The 20,218-nt window shown below is 43.1% G+C and overlaps 1 protein-coding gene across 1 annotated transcript in view; it reads left to right on the forward strand.

Moving 5' to 3' along the window:
- Window positions 1–20,218, forward strand: part of LOC135973278 (complement factor H-like) — a 96,672-nt gene that overhangs the window by 54,731 nt on the left and 21,723 nt on the right. The window contains 4 exon segments of the mRNA XM_065556037.1: window positions 14,261–14,409; window positions 17,099–17,275; window positions 18,509–18,697; window positions 18,845–19,027. Of these exon segments, the coding sequence (XP_065412109.1) occupies window positions 14,261–14,409; window positions 17,099–17,275; window positions 18,509–18,697; window positions 18,845–19,027 (698 nt within the window).

Below are 20,218 nucleotides of genomic sequence, written 5' to 3' on the forward strand. Positions count from 1 at the left end.
TAGCACCTAGGGGAGAACTGTACAGGGACTGTGGCTGCTTAGTATGGGGTACCTGGGCTGGAAAACAATGTAAAGGGAGGGCTTGGGGTCCCCTACCTGCCACTGGGAAGTGCAAAGGGCATAAGAGCTGCCAGATTGACAGAGGACAGTGATTTCTTCAGAAGAGGAGGACTTTAGTGACCTGGCTGGAGGGCCAAGCCATATAACAGGAGACTGCAGATTTGGGTGTGAGTAGGGCACCTAAGTGAGAGAAGATGCAGACCAGAGGCAAAGCAAACCATGGATGAGGGCATTGGCCTTGAGCTAATCCCCAGAGTGACCAGGAGGGTGCACCAGCCGAGCAGTGAGTAACGCACCCCATGACAGGGACCAAAAATCTCCAGCCAAGTAAGTCTGGTAGTGGCCTGCTAAAAGGTTATGAGAGCACAGTATGCCACAGTAATGCAGACAGCATTGATGGCACTGGCATCCAACTGGTCTGTAGATGTCTCCAACTGGACTTCAATTTGCAAAAGCACGTTCAGCAAGCTTGCTACAACTACTTAAACCACCTTTCCAGGGCCTCTTAATTCAGGACACAGTTTCATAAGCCAAGGCAAAGCGGGTATGTGGTGGGGATAGTAACTCCATTTATGACAATGTTATTTGGTGGAAGTAGTGTTCCAACTTGTCCAGGAATGGAGATTCCTGATGGGGGAAAATCCCTGGCATCATGAACTTTCCCAGTACAGCCAATGTTGATATTCTTAAATCAACCTCTGTGGTCAATGAGCGCCTTCATAACAATGGAGTAGCACCCTTTGCCATTTATGTACTCAAAAGGACTGGGAGGCCAGATTGAAGGTTCTTTTTATAGAGGCAGCGCTGGGACCTGCCTCTGAGCTGAGCCGGTTCGACTCGGCACTGAGTACCTCGGTGTCGGTAAGGAGTCCTCCTCCCACTGTGCAGGAGTCTTAGCACTTTTCCCCTTCCCCAGTGCCCAGGAAGAGGCACAAGAAGCAGTCGTCTGAGAGGTGTTGATCCTGGTGCCAAAGAAGGCCAGGTATGGGACCCAGGACAGAGTGAGACCTGTGTCAGGCCACTCCTTTACCTCAGCACTGCAGCAGTTGGTACCATTAACTCCGGCCCCGGCGGTGCTGTTGTCTTTGTAGAGGCAGCGCAGCACCAGTGCATTTACAGTGCCATCAACTCCTCTATTGCCATGTCTAGGGACCTGCTCTCGCTGCTGGTGCCCATATCTCCGGCAGCATAGGAGTCAGTGCTACTGGTAACTGGCAGGGAGGAGGGAAGCCGCTGCCCCAGCTTCTGTCCAGTACCAGGGCCAATGGTACCATCTAGGGGAAAACCATCTTTGCTGGCCTCGGCGCAGACTTCCCCACTTCAGCACTGGTCTCTGGCATTGATAGGAACTGTGCCTCCATGGTCACCTCATCGAGACTCATCATCCTCAGAGTCAGAGGTGGGGTCATACTCCTCTCACCCTAGGAGCCACCCATGCTACCCCCAGGTACTTCTACCCTGCCATGGCTCCAAGCACCAGGGTACCACCGTGTGCCTGGCCTTCTGGACCCTGGGGGCCAGTGACCATGCAATGGCCCTTGTGGAACCTGTGGGGGCTTCCCACAGCCCAGAGTCCTGTCTCAAGGTGCTCCTATTTGGTGGCCTCTGAGAGCAGAGCACTACCACTGCCTTGGTGAGAGGCTCCTGATCCAGGCTCAGTACCGGAGTCCGGTACTGAATTTCAAGAGTGGGCCCCTGTCAAAGTGGAAAGAGGAGAGGAGGGTCCTCAGCCTGTGTTGGCTTCCTCCTCCCCAGATGAGGCTATTGGCAATTGATTTGTCACCTCTTCAGGACGACTATAAGGCTCACTAAGACTTGTTTAAGTGGTTGGTCTCAAATTTGGGCACCCAGATGGAGGCAGTCAAGGAGACCTCCCACAGCCTGCTGGACATGGTAGTAGTAGTGGACCACTCAAAAGTGTCTCTGCCACTCAATGAGGCTATCATGCATGGCCAACAGGTATAATAAGCCTCCCCTGGTAGAGCTGCCGCTGCCCCACCACCAGACGTCTGGGCTGTGGAAGCCCCTACTGTGCTCTGCCTCTTCCCCTCCATGCTCTGCCCCATCCTCAAGGCCCCCACTGCCCTCTGCTACCTGGTGAGTCCTTCCTTGCTCAGCTTCCCCACTCCACACCCCTCCAGAGATCACCGCTGCTCACCACATCCCTTCTCTTCTCTTCCCTCTTACCCAAAAGACCCACCCTGGCCATCGCATCCCTCCTAACCCACTCTCCCACAAGGGTGCCCATCACTCACTGCAGCTGTCCTCTGCCACCAATGAGAGGGAAAGAAAAGACCCTCTGGGGACAGTGCCTAAAGCAAAAGTTCTTCTTCGAGTGATTGCTCCTGTGTATTCACTATAGGTGTGCGTGCTCGCCACGTGCACTGGTGGCAGAAGTTTTTCCCTTAGCAGCATCCCAAGTGGGGGAGCACCGCTGCAGCCCCTAGGGTGGAGCTGACATATTGCGCCATAAAGGAGGCTGTGCGCTCCCCCCACCCTCAGTTCCTTCTTGCCGCCAGTGAAGGTAGTCAGAACTTTGTGCTCCAGCCTTGGCTGCAGTGTTATAGCCTTAGTGGTATCCAGTTTCACTGAAAACTCTCCTTGCTGAACTTTCTTTCACGAGTGCCTAGGGTGACCAGATCACCCAAGTCAAATATCGGGACGTGGGGGGGCAGAGCAAAAAACAAAAACAAAACACCCTTCCTCCACAAGCGCTGGAGGGAGGCCTGGGAGACGCAGGGGAACCGCGGGGCCGGGGTGAGTGAGAGTCCGGCCTGGCCCCGAGCAGGCAGGACTCAGTCGGGCAGTAGGGAGAGTAGGGGGGCGGCCCGCGGGGCCAGGCAGCAGCTGTTCTCCCCCCCGGGCAGTGGGACTTGGGAGCAGCCGCTGCTGCAGCTCCCACTGCCGCGGGGGAGGAAGTGGCCGATGGCCAAGCTCGGCAGCTGTGGCTGCAGCTGCGGCTCTGGCGCCCAGGCCCGAACCCCCTGAGCCTGGGCCTGCTGCGGGGACCCAGCAGCACGCACGCTGCGTCCAGCCCCAGGCCAGTCGCGTCTGGGCTGCTGCCCAGCTGGTGCTATCCCGCGGCGGCCCCAGAGTGGGGGCAGCAGGCCCCAGCCCCCGCGTCCCGTTTGGGTCCCGCAGGGGAACGAACGGGCCTGGGCTGCCGATGCCTCCACCCCGGGGCCGCCATGGGATTGCACCAGCTGGGCAGCAGCCCAGATGCAACTGGCCAGGGGCTGGGCGCAGTATTAGGAGAAATTGGCAAATAATATTTATCCAGATACTCATTGCAGTGACCTCATAGGAGTTGATGGGCCCCATAAGGTTGTATCTTGGAGGGGGGCTTCTCCTCATTTATCATGGCCTGCTTCACTGATAAATGTCCTCATCTGAAAGTAGGGAAAAAAACACCAAGTGAGGGGGACATACTAACTGGATATGCTTAGATAAACCTGGGGATGTGCACTATATACATACTACCGCTATGGTGTGTAAAGAAGTGAGATATGCAACATACCTGCAAAGGTTCAGCCCACTCTTTTTTATTTTTTACATATGCATTACTGTAATTGGCATGGAAGCAATTAATATTTACAAAATTTTATTAGAAAGTCCATGAATTCTATATTAGTTATTGTTATTAGAGATAGTCTTTGGGTTGATTTTCCTTTAATGTAGTTTAATAGACAAATGAGATGATACCCTAAGAAATGAGTGTCTACCTGATTACAGAACAAGGAGTAATGGTCTCAAGTTGCAGTGGAGGAGGTTTAGGTTGGATATTAGGAAAAAAAAATTCACTAGGAGGGTGGTGAAGCACTGGAATGGGTTACCTAGGGAGGTAACCCATGGAATCTTCTTCCTTAGAGGTTTTTAAGGTCAGGCTTGACAAAGCCCTGGCTGGGATGATTTAGTGGGGAATTGGTCCTGCTTTGAGCAGGAGGTTGGACTAGATGACTTCCTGAGGTCCCTTCCAACCCTGATATTCTATGATTCTATGACTAAGGGGGGATATGATAAAGGTCTATACAATCATGACTGGTGTGGAATAAAGAAGTGTTATTTACTCCTTCTCATAACACAAGAACTAGGGGTCACCAAATGAAATTAAGAGGCAGCAGGTTTAAAACAAACAAAAGGAAGTGTTTCTTCACACAACACACGGTTAACCTGTGGAACTCTTTGCCAGAGGATGTTGTGAAGGCCAAGACTATAACAGGGTTCAAAAAGAACTAGATAAATTAATGGAGGATAGGTCCATCAATGGCTAATAGCCAGGATGGGCAGGGATGGTGTCCCTAGCCTCTGTTTGTGAGAAGCTGGGAATGGGCAACAGGTGATGATTACCTGTTTTATTCATTCCCTCTGGGGCACCTGGCACTGGCCACTGTTGGAAGACAGGATACTGGGCTAGGTGGACCTTTGATCTGACCCAGTATGGCTGTTCTTATGTCGGTCATTGGTGGGTGGGATTGAACTGGGGACTTCTGGAGTTTAGTGCATAAGCCTCTACCACATGAGCTACCACCTGTTAACTAAGGCTGTAGAGCAAACTCATTAATATCTCTCTCTCTCTCTCTCTCCCCCCCTCCCTTCTTCTGCCACTAGAAGGGACAGAACACCACACCCAGAAGGTGTGTGGGTTACATGTGCATGCCAAATAGATTGCAGGAGTGCCCTTCCATGCTGCAGTTAACTATTTTTGGGCAGCTCCATTTTTTAATACATTAATTTTAGGTGTTAACTTGCTCAGTTTTGGTTTTTCACTTTGAAATTGTTTTTTATTCACTTCCCTGTGATTGAGTCGCAGCTCCTGTATCCTAATGTGCTCTGTGAACTGTTCCATTTTTTCTCTTCATCTGATTTACCAATTCAGTGAAAGTATTTTTCACTAGTTTTTCCTTCTGTGCACTTACTTGTCCCATTTTGACAGGCACCAGTTTAGGTCTTGGTTTAGGTTTTACCGGAATCTGGCTTTTATCATACAGTGGTGGTTGCAATGCAGTGGACGCTGTTTCATGTTTTAATTTTGCTAGGGCCACCTTTTTCCATTTCTGTCCCCATTCTTCAGGCACAGGGTAGCTACCTGAAGCCTGCTGTTGACCACAAATATTTATAACAGGGAACGGCACATCCCTTCTTTGTAGTTTTTTTATAGCTGTTTCCAATGTTTTATTTTGTTCCCCCGCTTGCTGTCTCTGGACTGCTTGCTGCCCCACAAAGGGAGTGGGAGCATTCCAGGTCTTAGTAGCTTCTTCTGATTCTTGTAACTCTTTCTTTGTTTCTGTTACTCAATTTTAAAAAGTTCTAGCCTTCCCATTGGCTCTTTTGGCTTCCTTTTACCTATGCGTAGCAGTGAGACTTTTTAACCTTTTACAGGTAGAATAATTAGAGAACAGCTACTAAGAGGGATTTTATAGCTACTGGCTGGCTGGGTGTCCATAAAAGGGAGCTACACCTCCCCTTCCCCTTCATTTATCACAATCCTGATTATGTTAATTTGATGGCCATGTTGGGTGATCAAATGTTCCAGTTTTCTAACTATATCCCAGTGTACTGGCTCACTTCCTCATGCAGTTGAGATCCACTGGCTCACAAAGCACCTGTACAATGCAGTTCACTATGTAACCCTATTCTGATAGGTGGTGCTAGCAGCTTATGAATCAGGGGCCAGGATCTGCCAGTGATAGTAGCACTGACTTTAGTTTGGCATTGTCTGTTCATTGTGACAGGGTTAGATATCATTAAGTAGGGGGGGTTCTTTGAGAAGTGCTTCAGGCTTCCAGAGGGCAGCTAGAAAATGTGGCATCACTCTGAATTCAATTACAGTTTACTATATACAATGTATACTAGGTTCTCTGGGAAAGATCAACCAATCACACATATTTCACATCTGATGCGCCTGCACTCTGGATGCTTTCCAATTTCTGTAGCCCCGGGCATAAAATCAGAGCAGCACCAACCATGCTCTAGTTCTGTCTTACAGCCTGTGGGTGTGAGACAGAATCCCTGGAGTGTTCATGTCTCTGTACAGTGTGTTAACGTTTTTTTCCCTCTAATTAGCTGTGAGTTTAGTGTTATAGTTATTAGTGTAACCAGATTTCCTCTTTGGTATCTTCCATGCTTCCAGAGATGGAAGAAACAATCCTGGACTCAGCCTACTCTGTACCTGTGAGATTCAAATACTGAGTGACTTCGTGGTAACTGACCAGCCAGAGGGACCATTGCTGGCCTCTACTAAAAAGGTTTTGGCTCCAGTCCATTTATATCTGTCACCTCAATGCCAGTGCAGTATACTGCAGGACCTTCCAGAACTCTGGAAAGAATGGCTCCATCTACAGAGGAGAGAAACTCTTTTTCTTCCTCTGCATCTGAAAGGAGTGCAGTGATGTATCGTACATATCTGCAATACTCCTCTTCTGTGAGCCAGGTTACTCAGACAGGCAGTGTTGAGAACATTCCTAGAAAAGGAGGCATTGGGAGTTTCAAGAGGAGCATCCTTCATGGTATTCTCTATGGTCTATTGCACCTTACCTTTATCTCATGCCATCCTGTCCATTCTGGGCTCCATGAGATACTAAGAAGAAGGGGTCCAGCCACTGCTCCTGCTGCTAAATCCAGGTTTCCTTCCCACCATAGATCTCAGCTGGTCCAGCATATCTCACACCACCAAGACCAAGCTATGGAGTGGGATGATGTGAAGAAACTATTTCTATGGCAATTTCTTCATTTTTGCCTAATGAGGCTGGTGTGCCAGCTGTCCTAGCTCAGACAGATGCCTATCCAATCTTCAGGGAGCTTCCCTCCAATGGAGGAGGCTGTAGCCTATAGGCTACAACCTGCTTGCTTGTGTGTGTATATATATATATATATTTTTTCTTATAGTTTAAGTATTTGGTTTATTGAAATAGGTTTATAAATGTATATTAAAAATAAGTTTGGCTGTAATGCAAGAGACCTACAGGCCATATCCTGTATGGTAAGCTAAAGCAAAGTTAGCATATCTATATTAAGTCCTTTTACTCAGAAAGCAAAGTTGACCTTTATCTTGTTTATCCTATACCCAAATAGATAAAGTACCTACGCCTATGTCTATGACCTTTTATTTAGACCAATAGACAATGGAGAATGGCATAGGGAGGTTTTCAATGTTGTACCCACAGACTTAACAAGTACACGACAAGAGACTGATGTGCGTACATAACTGTCATCAATTCGCACATACATACTAGCCTATGGGGTAAGTGTACCCTAACACTTCTGAGTGAATGAATTAAATTTGGACATAAGAGGAAAGATTTCTGGCATTTGCCCTATAAAAGAGGTAACCCACCTCAATAGAGTACTCCATTTCTCACTTTGCTCCATCTCCATTTCTCACTTTGCTCTATTCTTACTTACTTCCTCCATTCTATCTATTCTCTCTATCTACAATGACTGCTACTATTAGTAGGTTGTACTTGTTCTTCTTAAACTTAAAGTTTCAAGGGAACTAGGCTAAGCTTGGTTTCCCTAAGTTATATTCTTAGTTGATTAGGTTTTGATTTAAGTTTAAGTTAGTCAAGTAAACCCTAGTCAGCTTTGATAGCTCTTAGCATTTTCTAAGTACTGCATCCCTCACTCAAGAATTGAGAAACCTGAACTGCAAGGCTGGTCCTGTGTCTCTTACTACCAGGTTATCAAGAAAGGGTGTGAGTATGTTAACCAAAGCTTTGTTACATATGATAATATAGAATTATATGCATCTTTTGAATAGCAGTAATGCAATTGTAACTTTGTAACTCTGGGTATTTTACCATTTACTTACTATTATTGATTTTAATAAGAAGTCTTTAAGGTTATATCTGTCTCAGTGTGAGCTTCCTGTCATACCCTCGAGGGTCCTTTGTAAATTCTGTGGAGCCTGATTCAGGACAAGAATTTTTATCTTCTGATCAAACAGATTGGCGAGCCTAAGAACCATACTAATTAATATTAATAGTTTATTATTATTAATATTAATAACATTAAATAAAAATAAATTAAATTCCCATATTATTATTAGAGCTAGCAGCACAACTGTTGCATGTACCTCCTTACAGGCAGGCCTTGCTCCCTCAGACATGGCTACTGTGTCATGATGCACAGGGCTTGTTAGCTGTGCTCTTGGGGGATATGAAGGAGGGCCAAATGACCATATAGGAGCTATAGGTTTTGAACCTTGGTACACGGGACACCTAAGAAGTGGGAAGTCCCAACCTGCCACCCAGGGACCTGCTGCCAGATTCTAGGATAGCAGCTTTGAACTCTAGCAGAGAACTCCTGTCCCAAGATCTGATTGGTGGAACCCTGGGGGTCCTGATTGGTCCCCAGCCTCTATATAACCCAAATACAGGAACAGGAAGTAGTCCATGTAACTAGGTTCTCCCTGCTTTGCATTGCTTCTCCTGTAATATCTGCTCCTCGTACCTGCTGCAGATCTCCTCTTAACCTGACAGTACCTGCCTCCTGACACCTGACTCTCGGTTTGCCCTCTTGCCTGTCTCAGACTCTAACCTCCTGGTATTGGACCCAGGCTTACTCCCAACTCCTGCTCTGACCACTAGTTCAGACTGCCCATACCCCGGTCATGACTCTATCCTTTGAAGGCTGCAACCTCTTCAATAAGCACAAGGATGAAGCCTTGGATGCTTTAAAGGACTCAAGGGCCATGTTAAGTTACTTTGAGATACATACCCCAGCCACGTGGAGAAAGTAATATGTAGGCCTCAGAATTATTCTAGACAGAGACAACCTTCCTTTTATTATTACAGCCAACAAAGGTCATCAGAGCCTCTGAGGCAGAGGGACACCACCTTCCCCTTTCTCCTCCACCACAACCTTGCTTCAACCTCACATCAGCAGCTTTGATGCTGCGGCAAAGAGCCCCTTGGAACTCTAGGATCTACCTTCTTCTTCTCCCCTCTTTTAGGAGGCCTGGAACTGGCTAACTCTAAAACATTGGATTCTGGAAATAATGGACAATGGTCACTATTCCTTCCTATTAACTGTGTTTAGATTTAGTTTATTTTCCCACAGAATTATATTTTTCCCACCTGTTATATTCCACCAACATACAAGAAGCCAACTGCATTGGCACAGTCTTGCCCACTTCTAGCTGTCTAATGTTTTATGTAACACCTAGACTTGCAGAGCCCTAACACTCAGGGGAACACAAAGAATGTGCTTGGCCCCTGATTAAAGGAGTAGAGTAGTTTAAGAGGCAGGATGTTGTGAGGAAGGCATGCTCCCCTTCCACACCCCCTCACAGTGGTGGAGGGGAGCAGGGGGCATGATTTCAACAAAGTAAATGTTGAGGAATTAAGAAATTGAATACCCTTGTCCAGGTGATTTTTAGGATCCTACTCTTTACTGTGCCCACTGTAGCAACTCACAGTCACTGGTTCCAAGTTCCCCTAGTGTTCTCCCATTGTTCAAAATCTTCATTAATGATCTGGAGCATAGCGTGGATTGCACCCTCAGCAAGCTTGCAGATGACACTAAACTGGGAGGAGTGGTAGATATGCTGGAGGGTAGGGATAGGATACAGAGAGACCTAGACAAATTAGAAGATTGGGCCAAAAGAAATCTGATGAGGTTCAACAAGGACAAGTGCAGAGTCCTGCATTTAGGACGGAAGAATCCCATGCACTGCTACAGACTAGGGACCAAGTGGCTAGGCAGCAAGTTCTGCAGAAAAGGATCTAGGAGTTACAGTGGATGAGAAGCTGGATATGAGTCATCAGTGTGTCCTTGTTGCCAAGAAGGCTAATGGCATTTTGGGCTGTATAATTAGGGGCATTGCCAGCAGATCAAGAGATGTGATCATTCGGCATTGGTGAAGCCTCATCTGGAGTACTGTGTCCAATTTTGGGCCCCACACTACAAGAAGGATGTGGAAAAATTGCAAAGAGTCCAGCGGAGGGCAACAAAAATGATTAGGGGGCTGGAGCACATGACTTATAAGGAGAGGCTGAGGGAACTGGGATTATTTAGTCTGCAGAAGAGAAGAATGAGGGGGGATTTGATAGCTGCTTTCAACTACCTGAAAGGGGGTTCCAAAGAGGATGGATCTAGACTGTTCCCAGTGGTAGCAGATGACAGAACAAGGAGTAATGGTCTCAAGTTGCAGTGGGGGAGGTTTAGGTTGGATATTAGGAAAAACTTTTTCACTAGGAGGGTGGTGAAGCACTGGAATGGGTTACCTAGGGAGGTGGTGGAATCTCCTTCCTTAGATGTTTTTAAGATCAGGCTTGACAAAGCCCTGGCTAGGATGATTTAGTTGGGAATTGGTCCTGCTTTGAGCAGGGGTTTGGACTACATGACCGCCTGAGGTCCCTTCGAACTCTGATATTCTATGATTCTATGATTCTCAGTCAGCTCTCCCGCCAAAGACTGTAACATGACATGCTTCCACACACCACAAGAATTGGTTCAGGAACTTACTTATTCTCACGTTCTGCCAATCCTGGTGGTTTGTAGCAGATATTTTTTGCCTTTTATTTTTCATTCCTGTCATCCTACCCTAACGGGTTATTGATATTGATATGGGTTTTAATAGTTTGGTTCCAGCTCTAATATTAATGTATGTATTTTTCACTTTTTAGTTTGATTTCTTGTTTTGATTTTAGTTTGTTCATATAAAATTTACTGTAATGAAATGCTGCCTAATAGTTTTATTCTTTATTTCTATATTGTTGGAAAGTGTTCGCACCCACTTACTATTGGTAATGGTGCAATAACTTCCTTCCCACTGCCAGAATATGTAACAGGTTCAACAATAGAATACAAATCCAAACGTTTACATGCGGTAAAGGGTTCTCACGTTGGCCAGTGGACAGAACTACCAGTTTTCTTAGTATGTAAAAACATTTATTACATGATACTAGATTTCTCTATGGTGCTCAGCACTGATTGGGGCAGATCCTGGGCTCTGCTAAGGTCATCTGGTGTCTACATAAAGTACCTCTCTATTGTGTCTTTGGGAATTTAGCCCAATAACTGTCTTTCTGTGCCAGGTTCAAAGCCCTTTAAAGTAGGTGGGAGTGTGTACAAAAAATTAGTCACAGAAAGCATGATCTAAAGGCGGGTGGAGAAATTTTAATTACAGGGAAAAGTTTCAGTATCTTGGTATGCCCTCCTTCCCCCCCCCCAAAAAGTAAATTAATGACACATTAAGCTTTTAATTTCACTACACTTAAGAAATATAGAGTCACTGCTATGGCACAGCATCTCCCACCTTTAGCACTGGAGGTCCCCATTTCGCTCCCTGGTTAAGGTTGCTGTCACAACTTCACTTACCTTAGTTTTTAACTTTGCCCTTGTCCACATAGGCACTCATAGGGCAAAGTTAGCAGTGGCACAACAGCAGGAGGGACACATGAACCAAAAAGATTGTCAGCACCATTCCACTAGACTGCCAGTTTCTTTAAATCCTGCTTTGGGGTGGGAAACTGACTCTTTTGAAGAATATTTCTGACCAATGAACACATTTGTATGATCGCTAGCAATCCTGGGAGCTGTGTTTTATGATTCTAAGGGCAGGGAGAGGGTTGTTCCAATTATTAAGAAACTTGAAATTGCAAAAATCAAGCACTCAAAAATTAGGAAATGACAGAATTAAGGTTGCTGTGCATCTTGAATTAATCTTCCCTGTGTGTATGAATTATGATACATTCTTTTAGTTACAGTCCATTAATTCCTATGTTACCACTCACAATGCCTTAGCTCCTGCCTCATCCGACTTTGTGCCTATAAGCCCCTTAGACTCACTCCACGAACTCTGCTCCCTCCATTCTCTGGCTCCCACAACCTCCTTCCCTCCTTGCTGCTATTCTGTCCCGGCTCTCTCCCACTAAACACCATTCCTCATCCCTCTTTATTCAAATTAGGCTGATTCCTAATTCTCCTTCAGGCTACCTAGATGCCAGCCAGGGGGGCACTGATAGTACATGAGACATAGTCTCCCTCCTCTCAGTTTCTGTACCCAATGCCACAGTGATCTCTGACATTAGGGCAGAGCAATTGTTGGAAAACTTCTGCAGCCCCAGAATGGTGATTGCCCAGTGCAGACAGAATCTTTGATGAATTTAGTTGTCAAATTCAAAGAAGTCTCTACTGAGCATGTAGGCACTGTGATTTTTTAAAGTATTATAAGGAGTGTCATGGAGTCCCACTCATAGGTGAATATTGTTTTCTTTCTTTCTTGTTGTTGTTGTTAAGCAACTAGACTGGAGAGAATACTAGAACATGTACTATAGTGAATAACTTTACATTAGCTTGGACGGATCCTAGGGGACCATGTAGGTCTTTCCTTCATTCTAGCCTATGAAAAAGAAATTAAAATGTTTGCAAATATGCTGTCTTCCTACTCTATGTTTAAAGCATCATAAGAAAAATATTCATGCAATGGATATTTGTGTGGGTTGTTTATCCCTAAATCAAAAAGATAATATGCAGGTGTTTTAGGGTAATTGCATTTATTTTTCACCAACAGCCCACAGATAAAATACTTATAAATGTTTTCCTATAACATGGCTTGGGAACTTATTCTCCACAGTCTGGTGTTTCCTTAACAGTGAATGTAGAACTGTGAGATTGGAACCACAGTTGCAAAATAAGAGAACATAACTTTACGGTTATTTGGTAGCAATGTACAGGGTTTTCTGCTCCCAAAACTTTTTCAGTTTCTTTCAGTGAATGTTGATGCCTATCCCGTACAATGTAGTGTGATGCACTAAAGATAATCCTGTATTTGTAAGTGTCCCTGCCTCATGGTGTTTTGGATGTCTCCACAAAAGCAATTATCCACATCTACTATACTCCCCAGAGGGACAAAAGGACTTGGAGGATGAGCTACAGTCTGATAACATAAGTAAATGTGAATAGCACTAATAGTCTTTAACCTTTGCTGGGAAGTTCCCCCAAAACATGATTTACCAGAATAAGCTCTACCTCACTCCAAAATTCAAAGTGTCTGTATGTCCTGATCAATGAGTGATAAACAGTCAGGCTTGCACAATACCAGCTTCCACTGGCAAATGCTATCTCTCAGGCCTGGGGCTTCACTCAAGTTTTTCGCCACAACCTAACTGGCTGCCAGTTAATATGAGGTAGTTGACACAGACATAAAGGGTAATGTAAACACTGCCCAAATGTTTGTTCCAGGCTCCTGGTTTACTGAATTGAGCAACCTGGAGTAAACCTCTAGCATAGATATAACCTCAGTGTTCTGTCCACTGCACCTGCCAGCCCAGCTGCCTCCTTCTGGTGCTGCTTTTGAGGAGGGAAGAGGACTAGGGCCATGTACATTCACCCCGAAGATCCTGCCACCTTCAGAAAGTGGGTGACCCAGCAACTAGATAATCAAAAATTGTGACATATGCAAAAGAGTGGGTTGGTCATAGAGTAAAAGAGTCAGGAAATGATGTGAGGGGAAACCTCTATGTCATACAAACAACAAGGAGTCTGGTGGCACCTTAAAGACTAACAGATTTACTTGGGCATAAGCTTTCGTGAGTAAAAACCTCACTTCTTCGGATGCATAGAGTGAAAGTTACAGATGCAGGCATTATATACTGACACATGGAGAGCAGGGAGTTACTTCGCAAGTGGAGAACCAGTGTTGACAGGGCCAATTCAATCAGGGTGGATGTAGTCCACTCCCAATAATAGATGAGGAGGTGTCAATTCCAGGAGAGGAAAAGCTGCTTCTGTAATGAGCCAGCCACTCCCAGTCCCTATTCAAGCCCAGATTAATGGTGTTGAATTTGCAAATGAATTTTAGTTCTGCTGTTTCTCTCTGAAGTCTGTTTCTGAAGTTTTTTTGTTCAATGATAGTGACTTTTAAATCTGTAATAGAATGACCAGGGAGATTGAAGTGTTCACTTACTGGCTTATGTATGTTACCATTCCTGATGTCCGATTTGTGTCCATTTATTCTTTTGCAGAGGGACTGTCCGGTTTGGCCAATGTACATGGCAGAGGGGCATTGCTGGCACATGATGGCATATATAACATTAGTGGATGTGCAGGTCCTATGTCATGAAAGAGGAGCATTGGGAAACAAACAAACAACTTGTTTTGTGTTCCTGGTGGAGTTTATATCTGTTATTTCTGGAATTAGATGTTGCAAGAGAAGAGGTCGGGGGTGCAACAGAGAGGGGTTATAAAGGAAGGTCAGTCTTCATTTGCTGAGGACAGGATCCAGAGAAGAGCAGAACTCCATGTCAGCTATTACAAGTGCTGGGTGTACTTTATCAAGCACCAGCATGACTTTGCTGAGAGGTATCATCATTCAGATACTCTGGGCTTTCTATGCTAAGGGAGAAGGTAAGATGCAAAATGAATTAAAAGATCCTCAGCCCCATTTTGCAAGGGTAAAACAATGACTCATGGAACATGGTAAATAGGGGGTTTAGTGACAAATGGAGGAGAGTGCGTGAGAACCTTTGCAGATGGAGGGTTAGTTATGGAGCCTTACTTTTGTGTTATTCTAGAGACTATTCCCATGTGTCTACTGCCTAATGAAACAAGGCTAATGAAACAAAATACTTCAGAGGGATTCAGAGTGCAAAAGTATGTGAGTGTTCCTAGTAGCTCTGTATGCATTATTGCTGTAATCCTGACAGCTGGTGAAATTTACTAAGGTACTCACATATCTGTTTCCTGTTCATCTCCATAGTTATTTTTGCCACATTAAATGAATTATGAATTCAACAGGATTTATGTTTGTTTAGCAATTGTTTTTATTTCATATCACTCCAAGAGTAATACTGTGCTGATTGTAGAAAAGTTTCTGGTATATGGGCCTGATATATAGATAATATAGGGAAAGATGCCTTAGAAATAGCTCTAGATAGTGCATTGAGCTCTATAGAGAAGGGGGCATTTTAATCTCTGACACTAGACCTTCTGAGTCCTTTCCCATCACATCATTCAGTGAACTAGGACTTAGAGGGATGACTTTCCAAGAGACTGGGAGGGTTCCAAGCAGTTAAGAACTTTGGTACACCAAAGAAGTAATTTGAATCATAACTGTTAATGTAGGACAGGCTGTTTTTGCTCAAATAATCCATGTTAATTGAGCTACTCAGTAGTTCAATGTATTACATTCTGGAAGATATGCACTTCCTCAGGCAGGCATATCTGAATAACTGGATTCCACGTACACCAAACTCTGCACAGAAAATGACATGAGGTGCCAGTATACTGTGCTATCAGTTGTTTCATTGTCTCGGTTAATTGTTTTGTACATTAGCTGACATTAATTCCTCAGTAAGACTCAAGAGTTTGTAGAGCTTGAGGTTTTAGATCTGAACTGGTTTTATCAAAATCTTAAATTTGTTAATGAAGTAACTTCTTTTTTCTTGAGTAATGAAAAATGGTTGATCAGATGTTGGTCAAAGTTCCCCCCAAACATTTACTTTTGGACTGACAAAGAACATGAGAAACTTCAGCACCGGTAAATGCTTCGAATGAAAGAATTGTCTCAGCCATAACCCTGGCATTGGTGAGGAGGTGCTACACTAAATTAATACTGAGTTTTCTTTACATGAACATTAAAATGTTTGTGTTCAAAGAGAAATATTAGCATTGACAAACAATAAATCCTGATATGATTTGATACGTTAATTCAGGAAAAAGCATAAGCTGTTCCAAGAATTCTGAATACTTGAATCACTATATGGCAATCTCTGCTTTATGGTCATTGATTTTTTATTTGTAACAGTTTTCTTTACATTCAAAGGGTCAAAGCAGATGGCTAAAGGTGCAGGCCTTGCTCCTGTGAGCAGACCCACACAAAGGGATGATTTTATGAGCAGAGATTACTCACATGAGTGAGGGTGCTAGACAGGCTTTTAATTAAGAGAGTAACAGATGGGGTGACAAATACAAGTAGGGGAGGACAAAGGTGACAACAGCATCATCATTTAGTGGCTTAGGTGAGTGATTCACACATCCTAAGTTTACATGATTTAAAAAAAAAAACTTTATATATATGGGCTGAGATTGTCAAAGTCCCTTAAGAATTTAGATACACAATAGTCATTGAAAATAATAGTATTTCTCCTTCATCTTCTAGGCATCTTTGAACATCTTTGCCATAATCTGATTAGTTAACATTTCTCCAGACCTCAGCATTTTTCGTTCATTGGATCTAGATTTCCCAGAATGTATGGGTGTTGGATCCAGTATAATGCAGGGATTTCTTTTTCTAAAAGACTAAACAAAATGGTAGTTGGGAACACTGGTGAATTGACCTCTAGACTCCAAGTACATGTGCAGGTTTTATGGGCCTAATGTATCTAAAATAAAATATAGAAATCTTTAAAAATAAACCAGATTATGTAGCTATTAGTAGCATTATATATATAATAATCGAGAGGGCATGTTCACTCTTAATTGACAACACTGAAGTAGATTCTGCCATGATGGGCTCATTATAAATGCTTAGGTAGACTAGTTTAGATTAGACAGAATTGTTTTCCATTCAGACTCAGAAGTTTTATTCAGATTTGGGCAGGGAGGGTTCTGATATTTGGACAATATTCAGATCCTCCAAATCTGAATGATATCTGATTTGAACACTAGCCTTTGCCCACTTCTCTCTGTAGGACTCCCTCCCCCTCTCCCAGAGCCCCATGCCATATTTTAGACTTGAATGCGTTGACCAGTGTGGACGTGATAAGATTACACAGTTCTTCACTGTTTATCATTTCAGTGATAATGTCACCAACATGGAATAGGTTTCTAAGTAACAAAACATGAAAGTCTAACCTGCCTGCAAAATGATTTTTTTTCTTTCAGTGATGGTTTGTTTATATAAAGTAGAGAAAGAGGGAGAGATAAAAGTGCTATATTTTTAGCTCAAGTCAGTCTTTTGGAAATATTTATACAATCTAAAATTTACCTGAGCTCTGCACTGCAAGCTGACAAAATAGTCTGAAATGCTTTTTCAGATGCTCAGTTACCCAATCTGCACCTATAATGAATAACACTGTGTGTTTGGTTTGTGTAGTGCCAGTATGTGAACAGCCGCCTGATGTTGATTTTGGCAATATTATTAGTGGTGAGAAATCGCAATATGTGGAGAGTGACTCTGTGCAGTACGGCTGCTATCCTGGATACACACTGGCAGGATCTGAACGGATAACGTGTTATGGGAGAAACTGGATGCCAGCACCAAAATGTTTGGGTAAAGGGAAATTTGAATCTATTTTATTCCCCACAGCTTAAGTCTTGGTGAATTTTTGTTAATAAATGCAGATGTATGTAGAACTCGGTAGTTGATCAGAGACCATAGGTGAGAAGAATCCTTCATTATTCCACTATTGCAGGAAAGCGGTTGGTTGCCGTCACCGTGTCTCCATGTTGTGAAGTTAGGGTGCATTCTGACGCAGGTATTTGACCAGGGAGAAAACAAGTATTATATTAAATTTCCATCACTGGATTTTATAGCATTGTTTTTCTAGTGGGTTCAATGCGTTCTCCTTCAATGTAGATGTTGACATTATAATGACTGTGGAGTCACCTTCTTTCCTTATTCCTGGAACAGCTTTCCTCCTTCAAATCCCTCCACAAAGCCCACCTCTTGTGGCTTGACTTTCCTTGCTCCCTGAAATCTATGCTCAGGCATTCCTTATTCCAGCTCTCAAGAAGACAATTTATAAATAGTAATTTTAAACATTTGGCAATTTAAGAAATATTAGAAAGCCTAAGAGGTTAATGTAAAATGGCTAACTTTAAACCCCTGCTTGCCTCGCCCCATACATCTCCCAAGAAATTTAACCCTTTCCCCCTGAATTGTGAATACCACACTGAGCCCCTAAAAGTAATATGCTTAGTCACAACTTTAACTCGTGTGCCACATTTTCACTAGTACAATGAAACCTATCAAAAGTGATCCATTGAGGGACTGATAAAAATCAGTCAACAGAAATGATCGTCTGATAAAAATGAAACAGAATTGTACTCAATATACTTTGGGGTTCTTAGGGATGGTCTCGTAATGAAAGTAATTGCTTAATAAAGGTGGTCGCTTTGGAGAGGTAATTTGAATTTAGTTTTCTATTCTCTTCAGTGACTTCTCTGGTGACTCCAATTCCAACTATTCAATCAGCAACCATCTCCCTTTCACCATTCCTTGACAAGTTTAATTTGCAATCAAAATGCAATTAGACTCTGAGCCCAATCACCCAATGGAAGCAGTTTTAGGCCCCATATCTAATGCAGACTCATGAAATTTATTATGAGATTTAGTTAATAAATTATTTTTGATATTTGCCATAATCACTTTCTGCGGCCAGATCATAGAAGAGATTGTTATTATGGTGAAAGATTAAAATAAAGCAATAGCTTTAATTGTATGTAATCTGTAAGCTTTGTGGTGAATAATACATTGTTCTAATTTTTTCCTGTTTTCATTTAGCACCATGTACCATCACAAAACAGCAACTGGAGGACAAAAAACTGCTTCTGTCCAGTGGCCGTAGACGTACAATAATGGTTGTAAATGATCAAATAGTGGAATTTTCCTGCAGTGAAGGATATAACCCCACAGAACCTTCAGCCAGGAAGTGTGTTGATGGACACATAGATTTTCCACTGTGTATCTCTGGTAGGTATGATAATTTGCAGACACTGTCTATAACTCACATGAAATGAGGGGAAGATAACGAAGAAAATCTCATCCCAAGTAGCCTTATGGGTGAACAAGCAATGACTGGGCATGCAGTATCATTTTGTTTTGTTTGTTTTTGCTTAGCGACAGGAAAGAAATGTGGACGTCCACCTGTTGTTGTTAATGGAGATATAACTACTTTTTTGCAAAAAGAGTATGCCTCAGGCTCTTCTGTGGAATACAAATGCCAAAAGTTTTATTCAGTGAAAGGGCAAAATAAATCTTTCTGTAACAATGGAAACTGGACAGAAACACCAATTTGTGAGGGTAAGATGATGTTTATATATCTGGTAGTAGGTAAAAGTGCTTCACAGTTCAAATATCATTTTTGTTACATTATTTTGTACCAATATTTTGAACTTTGTAATATAGAGATTTTACTGTTAGAAATCTAAATATTTCTGATGAAAGTTCAAGGTTCTTTTAGAAGTTATTGGAAAATGTATTTTCTTTACAATTTCAATGAAGTCCTTTTAAAGGAACATTCAATGAAACTTCAGGGTGGAAAATTTGAAATTGACAAAAGTAAATACTTTTTCACAGAACACGTAATTAGATGGTGGAACTCATTGCCATAGGAAGTGATTGAGGCCAAGAAGTTAGCAAGACTCAATAAGGAATTCAGTGTTTATAAGGCCTACAAGAATATCCAGATTATCATGGAGTCTGGTGGCACCTTAAAGACTAACAGATTTATTTGGGCATAAGCTTTCATGAGTAAAAACCTCACTTCTTTGGATGCATGGCTATGCATCCGAAGAAGTGAGGTTTTTACTCACGAAAGCTTATGCCCAAATAAATCTGTTAGTCTTTAAGGTGCCACCAGACTCCTTGTTGTTTTTGTAGATACAGACTAACACAGCTACTCCCTGATACTTGACAGATTATCATGATTAATAATGATAAAAAATGTGGAAACAATATTCACACTCCTGTTTCAGGGTTAAATCAGTCTGTAATTATTAGAAATCAAGCTGAGATCTAATATTAGGGGGTGGGGAGCAAATTATCCCATCTCTGCCTGCCTCAGGGTTCTTACACCTTCCTCTGATACATCTGGTACAGGCCACTGGCTGAGATCTAATCTGGGAATCCCAGGTTCTTGACCATACCATTTTTCTATTGCTAACATCAAAACAAATTTGTGATTATTGGAAAAGCCAGGTAATATCTTATTCAGTGTTTGTTCCTGACAATCCAGATACTTTTCTTCTATCGGTTCCCCCGAATCAGTCCACCTAGACCTCAACCATGTTAACTATATGTACATCATTAGATTTCTGCTTTTCTCATTCTAGAGCCATGTGTTATCTCTCAGGAAGAAATGCAAATCCGTGGCATAGAGCTGACTGAGGCATACAATGGAAAACAATACATACAACATGATGATTTTGTTGTGTTTAAGTGCAAATCAGGACATGTACCCCAGGCATTTTTATCTCCTGATTTCACTGTGTG

This window comes from Chrysemys picta, chromosome 8 (genome assembly GCF_011386835.1).
Source record: "Chrysemys picta bellii isolate R12L10 chromosome 8, ASM1138683v2, whole genome shotgun sequence".
NCBI lineage: Eukaryota > Metazoa > Chordata > Testudines > Emydidae > Chrysemys > Chrysemys picta.